The sequence below is a fragment of the Brachyistius frenatus genome, unplaced genomic scaffold (assembly GCF_029030835.1).
Source record: "Brachyistius frenatus isolate BFR_SWC_R1_liver_20210118 unplaced genomic scaffold, ASM2903083v1 Contig_9, whole genome shotgun sequence".
NCBI classification, from domain to species: domain Eukaryota; kingdom Metazoa; phylum Chordata; class Actinopteri; family Embiotocidae; genus Brachyistius; species Brachyistius frenatus.
The window spans coordinates 6,509,887-6,525,296 of record NW_027210608.1 but is presented as its reverse complement, the minus strand read 5'-3'; the positions used below and the strand labels follow the sequence as shown (position 1 = coordinate 6,525,296).

Below are 15,410 nucleotides of genomic sequence, written 5' to 3'. Positions count from 1 at the left end.
AAATCACCATTTGATGGAGCTCTTAACAACTCAGACATCTGAAAGATGATTTTAACTACACAGATTTTTGTAAGACATCAGAAGCAGAGAAGGTTGGACACCACTGGTTTAATATTGTTATATTATCCACCGTGTCAAATCTTCTTCATAAACTAAAGCTGTCAAACAAATGTTGTGGACTGGAGAGTATCTCCCTCTGAAATGGAGAATGGAAGAATGAAGGTGCTTCAAATAGAAATATTTACGCAAACTACAAGAACCTCACATGTGTATTTAAGTAGAGTACTTGTGTAAATGTACAAGCTTGCCTTCCACCACTGATAAAGCTACTGAACTGTAATTTGTGAAAGCCATCAACCCTGAAAGTAACCATCGATCAATATTCATCAGCCCTCTATATAACTTTGATATAAAATATATGAAAGTTGATATAAAATATGGGATCTTTAAAAAAAAAAAAAATTATAACTATCTTGGACCTAAGAAATCCGGATCAATAGTTACCAATAATTAAATCAACACATATACAGGAAAATTAATACACGTGAAAAGTGAACTTACTATTTACAGTATTTTGTAACTGTGAATTTCAGTTATGTACATATTGTGTACTTTTCTGTTCTTATAAGTGTGCAATTGTTTTAATATTATTACTATTATCCTGTTCCTTTTGTGTGATATTAGACTTAAGTGTTCTGTGCTTGTTGTAGATGTTATTGATATCTTGGATTTATTTAGTGAAAACTCAACAAAAAAAACTTTCAAAAATGTTTATTCGGGGTTTATTTTTGTTTGAATAAGAATGTAATAACATATTGTTTTGTCTGTGTTGTAATATACCAGCATTGCAGTAGCGTACATTTCAAGGAATCTGTGTACTTAATGTATCATATGTGTATGTTTGTGTGTTAAAAAGGTTAAAGGGATGGAAGAAATAAGGAGAAACAACAGAAAAGGAAGCTGTAGTGGAGGTTCTACTTTGTTGGTGTTTGTATTTGGGCAAAGATAAAAAGGAGAAATGTGCATTTAAAAGTACTTCAGTATGTCAAGTGTTGCTGACTGGGGTGATTGCCTCTGACTGGACTTTTGTGCACCATTTTGTTTATATGACCATCAGCCACAAACTGAAAAATGTACCGCAATGTTAAGAACAAATTAAAACATTTGCAATATTCATTTAAGTTGAATATAAGTGACAGTTTGTCCTCACGTTTTGGGGACATGTGGAAACGAGACACGGTCAAAACCTGTTGTTTTCCAGTAGAAGACACTTGAAGAAAAAAAACAGTACTGTTTGTCCTGATCGAAATTAATTTTGGGAAGCTCGTTAAATGGTTTTTTTGCAGTCAAAAGTATACATCGGTTAGCCATTTGAAAGCACCTTAAACATACTCTACATCCTTGACTTAAGTTTAACATGAATACATGACACGGGCTTTTAAACATTTGTGCAAAACTATTTTATTTACAAAACAAAATGGCACAACGTGACAGCAGGGCGGCCATTTACATGCACAGCTCAGACAGATGTAGTGCCAGCTTAGGTTTACCACATCGCAGGTAAACTGCATCCAGTCAGTAAAGACCCTGGACCAGCACTACACAGGGCCGAGGAGGATCTCAAGATAAAACTACTTCAACTTACAAGGTTTTCCCCCAAGTTTTTATACTATTTGTTCCCAGTACATTTTTTTTTTTTTTAAATTTACCATAGATTTATACTCACACGGCATTACAGGACGCAAAGACTGGTCTCCACTGACAGGAATTTAGCTTCCAGGTCCCGTGTACCCCTCTACCCCTCGTTGAGCATGATGATTCAAATGTGACAGCTTTGACCATGTCGCCATCTGAGGCTGAAATGGAATGGCACAGCACGAATACAGTGGGAATTTGCAACACTGCAGTTCAGTCTGAAGCAACAACATCCTCTTCTCTTCTTTCGCTCTTCAAAAGGAGAACATTTCTTACTTCCACGATGGCTTGAATGAACCATCTACCTGCCACCCAGCGCCTTTTTTTCTTCTTTTTTGCTGCACCAGCGTATGCTTAAATGTCTGCTCAACAAAACTGAACTTGGCCTCTACATTATTATTTTCAGTCAATTTCTCAAGCATATTGACAGCATGTTTTTAGAATAAGGTCATACAGTGAATGATACAAATCTGATGTAAAACTTTCTAAAAGGTTGACGCCTGCCCCTGTGCCAAACAAAAGGAAATATATTTATATATATATTTATACACACAACCACGCACTTCCAAACTGAGGGATCCTGACCACCATACTAAATCCCTTCAACCGAGCGAGGTGCAGTTTCTGCTGCTCGCCCTTCTCTTCAGCCGGCAAACACACAGCTGCTGTTCATCTGTCGTACAGAGGCATCACAGACCGCTCATCACACTCACACTTGGATGTCCTGTCTTTCAGTGTATCTTACATGGAAGTAATGAGGAAATACGAAGGAAGGAAAAGGAAGAGGACAAATGACAGAAGAGCACTCAGTTGGGGGAAAGCACCGAGGGACAGGAACAGGGAGGAGGCAGGAGCTACAGGGTCGGGTGGGGTTGAAACAAAAATAAACCGGATCTGCAGGGATCAGTTAGGCAGTTCGCTGGGTGCTAGGTGTGGGCTCTGGTTGGTTGAGGTCCAGGCTGGTGTGGAGGGGGGGGGGGGGGGGGAGGGGTGGTGGGAGGGGGTGGGAGAGGTAACGTGACAGCTCGGAGACTGGAGTGGAGAGGGTTAGGGGCTGGGAGGTGCTGTAGGGGTCGTCGAGGCTGCGTGTGCATCAGCCTGCCAGTTTACTGGCCACCAGAGAGGGTTTCCTTTGGGGCAGGTCCTGGGGGGTGGGGATGTGGTCCCCTGTGATCTCTGTCTTCTCTGGAGCAGCTGTCGGCAACTGTTTGTTCTTTATCTTCGCTTTAGCCATGTTGTAGTCGCCCGAGTCAAAGTATTTTTGCTGTAGAGAGACACAAGATTTTAATTTTCAAGTAACAAACTGAACAGAAGTAGCACATCTGATTAACGCAACCATTTTTTTTTTTAAACGGTTTATTTTAATTAGGTGGTTGAACAAATGCCCAAAGTGTGATCTTGAATAGTGTCGAGTTTCTGACCACTAGTGGTGCAATAGAGCAATGTTTTCATGAGGGGATGTGTGATGTGTTTGATGCAATACACAACGTTGCTGTTGGTTTTGTGTTATTGTGCTGATCAACAGCTGGTGGAGGTAACTCTCCAACAAATGTAGAAATGCTCCAACAAAGGCAAGTTAACATGACGTGAACACAAAATTCAATCTTATAAATGTTTTTTGAAAGAGAAGAAATGCACTGAACACGTTTGCTACCCTGAGATGATAAACACAACGCATAACTTTTTTTTGTTTACAAGAAAACTCCTCGGAGCACCTTTAAGACCAATTCATGGTTTTAGTGTCTGCTGTACGATCTGGATTTTGAAGGCGGACAGCAGACGTGTTTCCATTCATACAACAGTGAAGAGTAAACGTCGTTCTGAAACTTTCCTGCACAGTGGGGAGACACAGCACAGGATATCTGCTGAAATTGAAGTGATCGCTTCATATTACAAGCAGACTTAGTCCATTGTTCTCATGGCTCTATGTGATGCGCTGTGTTGCTTTACAGTGCTAAACATGGAGGCCTTCCGACATCAAAGTGATGGTGGCGTTTTCAAGGAGAGCGGCTTGGCTGGAGTTTACATCATCTACGAGTTCTCGGAAAAGAAAAAAACGTGGGCGGTCAGCGTGCACCACCACCGATTAGTGCAGATGACGAAATGTACATCAAATGAACCCACACGAAGCCGAGTGGTACCCATGAACCACGTCTGATAAACATCTGCCGACTGATATATTGGTGGAGGTATAATTTATTTAGCAGCAAAAATAAACATATTTAAATATCGATCCCTTCCCCCTCCCCCTGCAACTCGTACCAGACTGCACCCTACTAACAGGTGAATAACCAACACATATAAATGCTAATAAAAAGGAAAAAGATGATGGCGGTTCCAAACATATGTTATCAGAAGAACCCAAAGTGATGACTTTTATTTTCTGTTTTTTTCCTGGTAAGCACAGATTTTACAGAAACTGAAATAAGCCCCAAATCATAATTTAGTAGCCTTGAATCAGTGCAGGTATGTTTTTGTATTAAACAGCTGACTATTGGCAACAACTCAAAACAATCAATGTCAGCAAAAAAAGAGAAAATTATAACTAAATAAAATCTGATTCCAGCTTCTCAAGTGTGGAAGTTTTTGTTGATGTTGTTCGTTTTAAATAATAAACTGAATAACTTTAGTGTTCGGACCGTCAGTCATACAAAACAAGCAACATGAGTATGTCGTGTGTTCTCGGAAATCAGTGGTGGAAATGTTTCTGTCATGTTTTGATTCGGTACCGACCAAATGAAAAAGGGTGACAACCTGCCAGCCAGGACGGAGTTACTGGACAAACACGAAATGACAGCAGATTAAGGGACTGATTTGCAGACAACACAGGAGGTAACTCACAGAGAGGTAACTCACAGAGGTAGTAACTCACAGAGAGGTAACTCACAGAGGTAGTAACTCACAGAGAGGTAACTCACAGAGAGGTAACTCACAGAGGTAACACACAGGAGGTAACACACAGAGGTAACTCACAGGAGGTAACACACAGAGGTAACACACAGGAGGTAACACACAGGAGGTAACACACAGGAGGTAACACACAGGAGGTAACTCACAGGAGGTAACACACAGGAGGTAACAAACAGGAGGTAACACACAGGAGGTAACACACAGAGGTAGTAACTCACAGAGGTAGTAACTCACAGGAGGTAACACACAGAGGTAACACACAGGAGGTAACTGACAGGAGGTAACTCACAGGAGGTAACACACAGAGGTAACACACAGAGGTAACTCACAGGAGGTAACACACAGAGGTAACTCACAGGAGGTAACACACAGAGGTAACACACAGAGGTAACTCACAGGAGGTAACACACAGGAGGTAACTCACAGGAGGTAACTCACAGGAGGTAACACACAGGAGGTAACTCACAGGAGGTAACAAACAGGAGGTAACTCACAGAGGTAGTAACTCACAGGAGGTAACACACAGGAGGTAACTCACAGGAGGTAACAAACAGGAGGTAACTCACAGAGGTAGTAACTCACAGGAGGTAACACACAGGAGGTAACTCACAGGAGGTAACACACAGGAGGTAACTCACAGAGGTAGTAACTCACAGGAGGTAACACACAGGAGGTAACACACAGGAGGTAACAAACAGGAGGTAACACACAGAGGTAACTCACAGGAGGTAACACACAGAGGTAACACACAGGAGGTAACTCACAGGAGGTAACACACAGGAGGTAACAAACAGGAGGTAACACACAGGAGGTAACACACAGAGGTAACTCACAGGAGGTAACACACAGAGGTAACACACAGAGGTAACTCACAGGAGGTAACACACAGGAGGTAACACACAGGAGGTAACACAGAGGCAACACACAGGAGGTAACTCACAGGAGGTAACACACAGAGGTAACACACAGGAGGTAACTCACAGGAGGTAACAAACAGGAGGTAACACACAGAGGTAACTCACAGGAGGTAACACACAGGAGGTAACACACAGAGGTAACACACAGAGGTAACTCACAGGAGGTAACTCACAGGAGGTAACACACAGAGGCAACAAACAGGAGGTAACACACAGAGGTAACACACAGAGGTAACTCACAGGAGGTAACACACAGAGGTAACACACAGAGGTAACTCACAGGAGGTAACTCACAGGAGGTAACTCACAGGAGGTAACACAGAGGAGGTAACACACAGGAGGTAACACAGAGGAGGTAACTCACAGGAGGTAACTCACAGGAGGTAACACACAGAGGCAACACACAGGAGGTAACACACAGGAGATAACACACAGGAGGTAACACACAGAGGTAACACACAGAGGTAACACACAGGAGGTAACTCACAGGAGGTAACACACAGAGGTAACACACAGAGGTAACACACAGGAGGTAACACACAGGAGGTAACTCACCCCTTTCTGCAGGCGTTTACGAAGCAGATCAGAGCCTCCAGGTTTGTGTCCTAAATTTGGGTATCTGGCCTTCAGTTTAGCCTCCTCTGCTTTCTCAGGACTGATCATGTTGTCCTGAACCTCCTGGAAACAAACAGAAGCATGTTTAAAAAAAATAAAAGTCCAAGTGGACAGACCATTAACTGGGAGCCTCCAGGCTCCTCTTGAGATGTCAGCTGATGTTGAATGTCAACACCTTCACTTGTCAACCAGTGGGCTCATAAAAACTACTAACTACGAATTAAAAAAACAACAACATGTGCAACAACGCTTAGCTACTTCATCAGTAAGGCTGGCTAAACCATCGTTATCAAAGGTGTTCAAACACGTCACAAGCCTGCGACAGCATGTTTGTAAAGATCTAAATTACCTTTAAATCAAGCTAACGGAAGCTAAAGGCTAGCGTTAGCTTGTAGAGCCCCCTCACACTGCAGAGCCACAAGTGAAAACACGTGTTCTGTGTCCGTGTTCAGCAGCTCCGGTGGTTTATTAAGTGGTGTACATCTGCTGTAGCTGCAGCGTAGTCGACGATAACGTCACTGAAACCAAGGCGTCGGTGCGTCGAGCTAAGCTAACGTTAGCAGCTGAGCTAACGGCTAGCGACGGTTAGCTCGGGCGACTAGCTGGCTGCTAAATGCTAACGCGCGCTAACGGGTCTCGACATTCACACCGAAACAGGCGAAACGCGTCACGTATCAGTAACCCAGGCGACGGGGTCAGCTGACCGGCAACGAGCGGTCGTTACGGAGCGAGATCAATCAAACGGAGGATTTTTAATCAGATCCTGAGTGACATGTCAACAGTAACGAGCGCGAGGGCGAAACGTGCAGCTCCTCACCGGAGCTGTAACAAAGTCAATGGTGCTCCTTCTCCTTCTGAACCCGCCTCCCTCTCTCACCTCCACCGGAGTCTCCTCGGCCGTCTGCGCTTCTTCTTCGTTGTCCCCCGACATTTCTAAATAAGTCCGATCTCGATCCAGACGGCTCACTAGAGATCTACAATCCTCTCTGACTTCCTGCTCTCACAACATTCACCCGACTGACTGACGCTGAGCGCGCACGCTCGTTCCCGCTCAGCGGCTACTACGTCACATGCGGAGACCCCGCCCCCCTCCTCCTCCTCCTCCTCCTCCCCACGCGCGCGCGCTCCCGGTCGGGCCCTTTCTGCATCCGCTTCAGATTTACCAACATTGCGTAACGGCAGCAATCAGCTGTTGGATCCATGTGCTGTTTCACAAATCCAGATTTCAGTCAATAATCCTCAAATCTGCAGTTTGTCGAGTTCCGCTCTGATTTACACAGTAAAGTACGTCAGGTCTTCTGAGGTACTCTGTCCTCACCCTGCCTGCTTGTACCAGAGATGGAAAATACTGCACATATACTTCTGGCATTACATTTTATTTATTTTTTGTCTTTGTATCTGTAATATATTTGCTTATTTTTCTTTGGATTATGAAACATGTCAACTGTAAGCATGTGTAATGTAAAATGTCTCCCATTGACCGCAATACATTCAGAATCTACCGGTCCACAGATATGCGGCATAGCTTTGTTAGTTTTGTGTGAATCCTCTCTGAATGTTTTAGCCTACAAAAATGATGCAGTTGTTTTGCTTTGCAGCACAATCTTTTAAATAATTTTGTGGAGCTTTGATGGACTGACTGTTTTATTTACCAAAGTTTCAGGTTAAAAATGCATCATTTTGAATTCTGAAATGTTTTTCTTGGTTGAAATACTTGTATCTATCAGGTATTTGAAAATGTTGTATACGTTGTTTTTTTTTTATATTGGCAGTTTAGGATTTTCCTTAATAACTTACAGAAACCTTTGACATCTTTGCTAACCCTTCCAAAGTATAGAGAACATGATATGCCTTTTATGTCAATCTAAGAAAACCTTCACTGTACTTTTAGCAAATGAATCTTCTTCGGACACAGCACCATTTCATTTCGTGATTTAAATACTAATTCAACACATTCTTTTATATTCTTTTAATATTAATAAAATAAAATGTGCATGGAATGATGATGATTCCCTTTGAAGAGCACATTGTGCTACATTTACATAAAAAATATCAACAATACACTAAAAAAACAAAACACCCATGTGTAATGGATCTGAAATGCATGTATTTGTAGTGTTGTTTTGCACCAGAATGAGTCAGCCACTATCGCCTGACGTTTGAAATCGAGGCCATCAGCTGAAACTCAAATGTCACGCCTCGCACGTCACACCTGCCACATGTGAAGAGTGTGGAAATTGTTAATGTCATCCTCAATTTCTCATTTACACTTTTTAAAGCCTCAACGAGTGGAAATGCAGTTATTATTTGCTCATAGCGCTTCAGGTGTAACGAGTACATTTCATTTCAGAATATCGACAGGCAGCTGGTAAACAGGAAACACAGAGGAAAAATTAAAACCACAAAGAGACAGAGAAGATTTTTCAAGATTGCTTTAGAAGATATATAGATATATTTTTTTTCCAGATTTGAATATTAATGTCAAAAATACATACTATGATATACAGTTTGCACTACATCATCTTAGCATGACAGACGTCACAAGTAGTAACTGAAATATTAATTTAAATATTAAATAAACTGATGGTAAGTAAACTGAAAGTGAATGTGTAAACACTAAACTAAGGTTACTCTTTCTATTGCAACACTTCCAAGTAAGTGGTTTTGTAACAGTACAAAAGTATTAGAATATGACTATTTTCTGTTTCAGTTCCAGTTTCAATGAGAAAAACAAATGCACAGTGCACTTCTGATGTCCTGCTGTGATGCTTTCAGGTGAGTCCATCTCGATTGCTTGTTCGACTTCTTTAGTGGTCCGTGAACGGTGTTGCACCACTGTCAGCCACCTGGCTTCTCTTCCTCTGCTCCGAGCTCAGGAATCACAGGGTCGCAACCGAGTTTCAGTTGAATCGATGTAATTTTAAAGGATTTCAAATCTGAATCTTTTACCATTAAAAGGGCCTGGTATTGAATTTGAAAGAAATTAATTGAGATTTAACACTTCAAAAGTCCAATTAACATTTAGATTTGTGTCAACAGAGTAAAATAACCTGAACTCGTTTGAAATTATTTCAAGTGTCTAACTGCCCTCTGGTTTCTACTCTCCTGCCAGACGCTGGAGGGGATACACACAACAGCAGGAAAAAGAATTACCTATCAAATCTGGTAAGAACATCTCGACCAGGAGCACAGGATCGGAAACACACCCGAGAACCGTAAACTTTGACCCAAATTCTCTGTTTCATGTTTTGTACTTAACAGAGAACAAGGTTCATTTCTGATGAGTCTCCCAGGATCTCCGTCCGGCCTTAGCACCGGGACGAGAACGGTGGGTCAATGGGGGAATCTGTGAAGGACTGGAGCTCGTAGGCAGCACCGCTGTCCACCTCCATGGACTTCCTGGAAAACAGCAGACGGATGTCCCTATGGAGGTAGATCTTCCCAGACTTCGAGCTCTGGAACCTGGTGGCGACAAAAGGGCGAGATGTGGGACAGGGAGGATGAGCAAGGGAGGAGGAAACCTCAGCGCTGCTGTATAAATACCGCTTTAAAAACAGCCATCTCACCTCAGATGAACGAGGTAGCGCAAGGTGCGTCCCTGGCCCAGGGTGAGGGGCTTCCTGCTGGTCTGACTGTTTGGGTCACGGCGGACGGGAACAGAGAAGGTCCTCTGACGTAGGAAGGTCTGGTGTCCGGCTGGCATGGCTCGTAGGTCGTACATCACAACGAACATCTTTACCACCGTCTTGTTAGGGTTGAATAAGGTCTGAGAGATTTAACCAGAGAGAAGGACAGCGTTAAGAGACGATGAAAAACAAGCCCTGGAATGATGCATTTTCCTCTACAACCACTAGGAGTCTCTGTTTCCTTTTGTTACTTGATGTAATCTGCTCTTTGTTCGTAGCCATGAGTACACTGTGATGCAGATATTTCAGAGAGCATTTCTCCAACTGTGAAAACAAAAATCCTCACCACTTGTATGGTTCCTGATGGAGGGACACGGTAACCCCTCTTTCCCAGGGACTCTAGGTTAATCACACCCTGTGAGAAAACACCACAATAACGGTGTGACAAAATGAAGACGCAGGAGTACACACACACACACACACACACACACACACACACACACACACACACACACACACACACACACACACACACACACACACACACACACACACACACACACACACACACACAGTATAGGGACTGTTTCATCTCTAGGCTCTGCTGCAGGCTACAATTCAAGGCTGCCTTATTTGTTTACTGGAGTAAGTAATCTTGCCATATATGGTGAGGGAGCGTTGTCATCGGAGACACTGTAGAATGACACATCCACAGGTAAGGTCAGGTGACTGGGGCAGAAGGATCCGCTGGCTCCAACCTCTGCTGTGAAGCCCTCCACCATCCCTAAAGGCTCCAGGCGGTTGTTCAGGACGCACTCCTAATGAAACACACTTCAGTTTGTCAAGATTTGGCCTCACAGGCCGACACACACACACACACACACACACACACACACACACACACACACACACACACACACACACTGTGATTCTCACTTTGACTTTTTCGCTGCATTTTTCACCATCGCGCTGAAAAATCTACAACTGCCGCATGATGGTTACACTTCAGACTTTCTGCCTCAAAGATGTGTGGCAGCTCAAATAATTCCTATTTAGATTTGAGTCATTTAGAGACACCGAATGGTGCCAATGAACGCGAGCTGTCGTCAACAATGATGAGTGAAGAAGACGGATGATCCGGAGTGTGTTGTACCTCAAAGTTTCCCAGCAGGCTGAGACTGGCAGGTGGAGCGCTGGCACTGAACAGCTGCTGGGACTCATCCGTGTACACCTCTCTTTTTGGACACACCCTGAAGAGTTAAAACACACACGGATTAACTTATTTCCAATGTACTGTTAAGAGCATCTTCAACTGCTTACACGTCTGAATAGAACTTCCTATGTATGCGATGCTGACATCTTAATTCACTTTCATTTGTGCCCACTGGTCTGACACACAAATCTTGAGTCACGTATAATTTTTAATCCAAGACAAGAAAATCCAATTTGGAGGCGTGACACCTCCAAATTGGATTTTGGTGGCGTTTGCTCGCCTCAGCCGGATTGACCTGAACTTGTCCGTTGGCTGAAATGAACTTTTAACCCAGAATGCCAAAACTCAAACATCTGCTTTTGTAAAAAAGCAGCAGTGAGCTTCCACCCACATCTGCTGTGTGTAGGCAGAGCCATGGAGCTCTGAGTATTATAAAGCCTGTTCAGTTCAGTCTGCCATTTTGAGCTGCGTGCTTCTGGATGCAGTCACAGTACAGCAGAGCTTCAGCAGGTGGCAGCGTGAGCGGAAAAGTCAGCAGAATGAGGCTGACCTCACCTTTCCAGTGAGAACGCTGTTATTGTCTCATCTCTTAAAACAAAGACAACACTTCTTTATGCCACTGTTCATCTACTGCTGTTGTTTCTGAGGGTTTGGATGTGATAAACTGTAACCAAATGTCTTCTCCAAGATAGATCCCAAGTAATATTGGCCGTGAAGTAAAAAATAAAAAAAAAAAAAAAAAAAAGTTTCCCTTGTTTTCCGTTACACACACTAACAGCTGAAACGCTACAAAGTGAGAAAAACAAATAGCTTGAAATATTATGTTGTGTATGAGTAACCACATCCAGATGGTACTATAATCAACAGATAATGTGGGAGGCGACTATGAGAGAAACAAATTCTTTGTTCTGTAACTGCTATTCGGGCTTTATTAGATCAGTGAGAACACCCTGACCTTGTGGACAAACCGAGCGAGAGCTTTGTAACTACAGTCACAGAGATCCCAGGTGAGTCAACGCGTACCTTTTCCCAGAGGCCCAAGGCAAACCCTTACAGCCAGCCAGAGAGGTGTCCAGGTCAAAGTAACCTGTTTGATTTTTCCTCTGAGGAACCTGCAGCAGACACACAGGACAGGATTAACACCGAGCAGCCGACATGGTATCACAGGTTTGAGCTTGTGACATATCCATTTAGCTTTTTAGATCACAGGAGAGAGACTTCAAAGTTCCCAATAACAGAAAAAGTTTGTTGTAAAATCTCTCATTAAACCCCTAAAACATGAAAACAATATTTTCTAAATAAAACAATTGAATTTAATCTAAAAGCCATTAAAGTCGTGATAAAGATTTCCGATGTTAACATATGACTGTATTTTGTACAATAAGGAGAACATAAATGTGTATGTGTGAGGTTTTGTTCCCACAAGAGTTCATCTTATCTGTGCACGCGCGCGCGCGTGTGTGTGTGTGTGTGTGTGTGTGTGTGTGTGTGTGTGTGTGTGTGTGTGTGTGTGTGTGTGTGTGTGTGTGTGTGTGCCCTCATTAGTGTTTATGTGAGTGAAAGTGATCCGGAGACAGGAAGTGTGATTATGAAACTTGATGTCACATGCCTTATAAATACAGACTTATATGTGTGTATCTGCGTGTACATGAACTCGGGATATCTAGTAAGCAGCAATAAAATAAAAAAAAAATAAAAACAGCTGCCAGATATTTTCAAGTCCACTACTGACTAAGGTTCACGGGTGCAGGGGGCTTTCACTGGTGACGGCGCTGCGAGTTGTGATTACTAATCACGGCGAAGTCATCAGGTGTTTGATGTAAGCCTGCGTGTGAGAGGAGTCATCTCCACAAACTAGAAGTGGAGCGTGACAGTGAGTTTCACTGAGCAGATGGAAGCTAACGTGCACGCGTGTGTTTCTTACGGGGCTGGAGAGCAGAGGCAGGCCAGTGCAGGGGTGGAAGGCCTTGGTCGCGGTGGCGTCTAACGAGTGGCGATTCTGTTTCTTCCAGCTGTTGCAGGGACGCAGAGGGGAGGGGCTGTGAGCTCGCTGGAGCACAGAAGTGGAGAGAGATTAGGACAGCTGCAAGTCAATGGAAATCAGCTGCATTCATGATATCGGGCACCTCACAAGACGATATGAAGCAGGAGCTCCTGTCCTGTGTGGATGTTACATTTAAAGCATGCTGACTGTTGCTGAAATTAATGGAGGAGTTTGCCATTTTGGTAAATAAGCTCATTCACCTTGCTGACAATTAGATTAGAAATTCAATATTGTTTCCATGATGGTACAGTGAAGATAACGCTATTGCCAGTTAGCCAACATTAGCGTAAATATCGGATACAGTAACTCTGTCCAAAAGGTAATATGCTTCTCTTCCCTACCACCACATCTATGACTCAACACCTCATCTTATTTGTTTAATACATACAAAAACCAGAGTAAAAATGACATACAGGATTGGTGGAACAATCCGTCACAGTTATGGATTACTAGATGGACTACTATGCGTAAATGTACGGACAAGTTCCTTACGAGGACAGTAGTAGGCGGCGTCATGTCCGGACTGGATGTGCTGGAGCATCCAGACTCCGAGGGCGCCTGGTTCTCATCCTGGAGAGCAGAGGCCTGGGCTGGCGCACAGTTCTGCATCTGGGACTGAGGCTGAGGCTGAGGCTTGCTGTGGTGGTGGCTTCTGTTACAGTTCGTGGCTGGGCTGGCGTCGTCGTAAATCCAGCTAAAAATCTGGGCATTCCTTGGGCCGTTCCCAAGGAGAGGGGAGGATGAGGGGGTCTCATGGCTGCTGGGTGTCCTGACTCTGAGCTTTTCCTGCGGGCAAGTTCGTAAACGCTGACCAGCCTGGGTGTAGGCCTGGCCTCTGAATGAGGGTTCTTCAAGTGTAAACTGAGCACCATTTTGGGCCCGGGGAGAACGGCTTCCGGTCCCCGGATCAACGTGGGGCTTGTCTGTGCAAAAGGGCGTGTGTGTGGCAGCGGTGTGCGTGCTGCCTCTGTGAGGTTCGTGGCTGGGTACGTGGCCGTTGATGTAGCCGTTGGTGGCAGTGTGCGAGACCTGTGGGATGTGTGATGTTTGCGAGTACGTGCGGACCGTGTGGGTGACTGTTGTTGTGTGCGTGTGGTGCAGAGGGCTGCCGCTTCTGCTGTGCCTGGGGGACAGAGAGGGGACAGACAGTCTCTCCTGGATGAGCCTAGTAATGTCTTGTACTGCCTGTGCAATGAGGGAGCCGTCTCTCTCCCTCTCCCTGTCCTTCTTCTCTCTGTTTCTGTCCTTCTCCCCATTCCTCTCCTCCTCCTTGTCTCTTGTCTCAGTCATTTTCAGCTTCCTGCAGGCCGCAGGTTTGGGGGACGAGGTCTCTCGTTTGCCGAGAGACACGTCGGTCACAGGTGTGTTGAACGGGGTGAACGCACGTCCCGTGGACTCATACGGTGGTACCTCGGGCTCTTTGGTCTTACTGGCAGTTATGTCGTCGTGGTTACTGCCCCACATGGCTTTGGGAGGGTTTTCAGAAGCAAAAAGCCCGGGAGGGAGCGGCGGCGCTGTCGGGTCACAGAAGTTGAGCCTTTGTGCAATGCGGGCGATCACTTCCTGTCTCTCCTGCAGCAGGGAGCCGATCAAGGGGTTTGTTTCGGTTGCAGCGGGTCGCGGGGAGGGGCAGCGGGGGGGTTCGGCCAAGGAAAAATTCTTAAAAGTTCTCAGCGGCTCAGGGATGGGAGCCTTTGACCTATCACTGCCGTTGGTACCAGGACCATAGTCCTCTACTTGTGTGGGGTCGGACGAACCATTCAGGGCTGAGTACAGCCACTTCCCTGCTTTACTTGTGGGAAGTGGGGAGGGAGAGTGGGAGCGGGAGGGCGTGGGGGAGTGAGAGGGCCGGTGGAACAGCGGTGAGCCCTGACGTTGGGGTACGTTGACCTGCGGAAGGTCGCCGTTCTGATACGCGTGGTTTTCACCGGGCTCCTGGCTCTTCTTGGTGTAGGGATGTGGCACAGCAGTGTGAGGGAGGCTGTTAATGGGGATGTTGTTGATGGGCAGATTAGGAATGGGTAAGCCGTTGAGGAGAAGGCCTGACATGGAGTTGGAGCTCTTGCTGTACATGGTGGAGTTGTGAAGAAGGTTGTCTTTGCTGGGGTCCTGGCTCTTTTTGAGGGTGGGCAGGCCACCATGGCTGTTGAGGGTTGGGCTGAGGCTGGGAGTCTTGCTGTAGAGCGGAGCAAGGCCGGTGTGGATGCTGCAGGCCAGCGTGGGATAGGTGGGCTGTCGGGGCAGCGACTGGACACGAACCTGCAGCGCGACACTCTGGGATACATTGGGGACGGGGAAGATGTGCTCTGAAGGCGGTTGAGAAAACTGCCACACCAACTCCTCATCAGCAGCACTGATCCTGTTGGACAGAGAGAGTGAGATTCAACAAA

At 45.0% G+C, this 15,410-nt stretch overlaps 2 protein-coding genes across 2 annotated transcripts in view; both read right to left on the bottom strand.

Moving 5' to 3' along the window:
- Positions 1 to 462: 462 nt before the first annotated feature.
- On the bottom strand, positions 463 to 7,175 carry arpp19a (cAMP-regulated phosphoprotein 19a). Its single transcript, XM_069690490.1, has 3 exons — positions 7,015 to 7,175; positions 6,078 to 6,200; positions 463 to 2,959 (listed from the first exon to the last, which is right to left on the bottom strand). Exons 1-3 carry the CDS (start codon positions 7,066 to 7,068, stop codon positions 2,789 to 2,791), a joined length of 348 nt encoding a protein of 115 aa, XP_069546591.1. The 5' UTR covers positions 7,069 to 7,175; the 3' UTR covers positions 463 to 2,788.
- A 916-nt stretch (positions 7,176 to 8,091) lies between these two features.
- Positions 8,092 to 15,410, bottom strand: part of atosa (atos homolog A) — a 29,188-nt gene continuing 21,869 nt past the window's right edge. Inside the window, exons 5-12 of the mRNA XM_069690506.1 lie at positions 13,513 to 15,379; positions 12,901 to 13,026; positions 12,000 to 12,088; positions 10,917 to 11,013; positions 10,423 to 10,581; positions 10,110 to 10,178; positions 9,704 to 9,903; positions 8,092 to 9,599 (exon numbers count right to left, since the gene is read on the bottom strand). Of these exons, the coding sequence (XP_069546607.1) occupies positions 9,446 to 9,599; positions 9,704 to 9,903; positions 10,110 to 10,178; positions 10,423 to 10,581; positions 10,917 to 11,013; positions 12,000 to 12,088; positions 12,901 to 13,026; positions 13,513 to 15,379 (2,761 nt within the window). The 3' untranslated portion in view covers positions 8,092 to 9,445. The remainder of the gene's footprint in view (positions 9,600 to 9,703; positions 9,904 to 10,109; positions 10,179 to 10,422; positions 10,582 to 10,916; positions 11,014 to 11,999; positions 12,089 to 12,900; positions 13,027 to 13,512; positions 15,380 to 15,410) is intronic.

Coding starts and splice junctions, on each gene's coding strand:
- arpp19a (XM_069690490.1), bottom strand. CDS start 7,068: ATGTCGGGGGACAACGAAGAAGAAGCGCAGACGGCCGAGGAGACTCCG. Junction 6,201..7,014: donor CCGAGGAGACTCCGGTGGAG/GTGAGAGAGGGA, acceptor GTTTGTTTCCAG/GAGGTTCAGGACAACATGAT. Junction 2,960..6,077: donor GTAAACGCCTGCAGAAAGGG/GTGAGTTACCTC, acceptor GTCTCTCTACAG/CAAAAATACTTTGACTCGGG.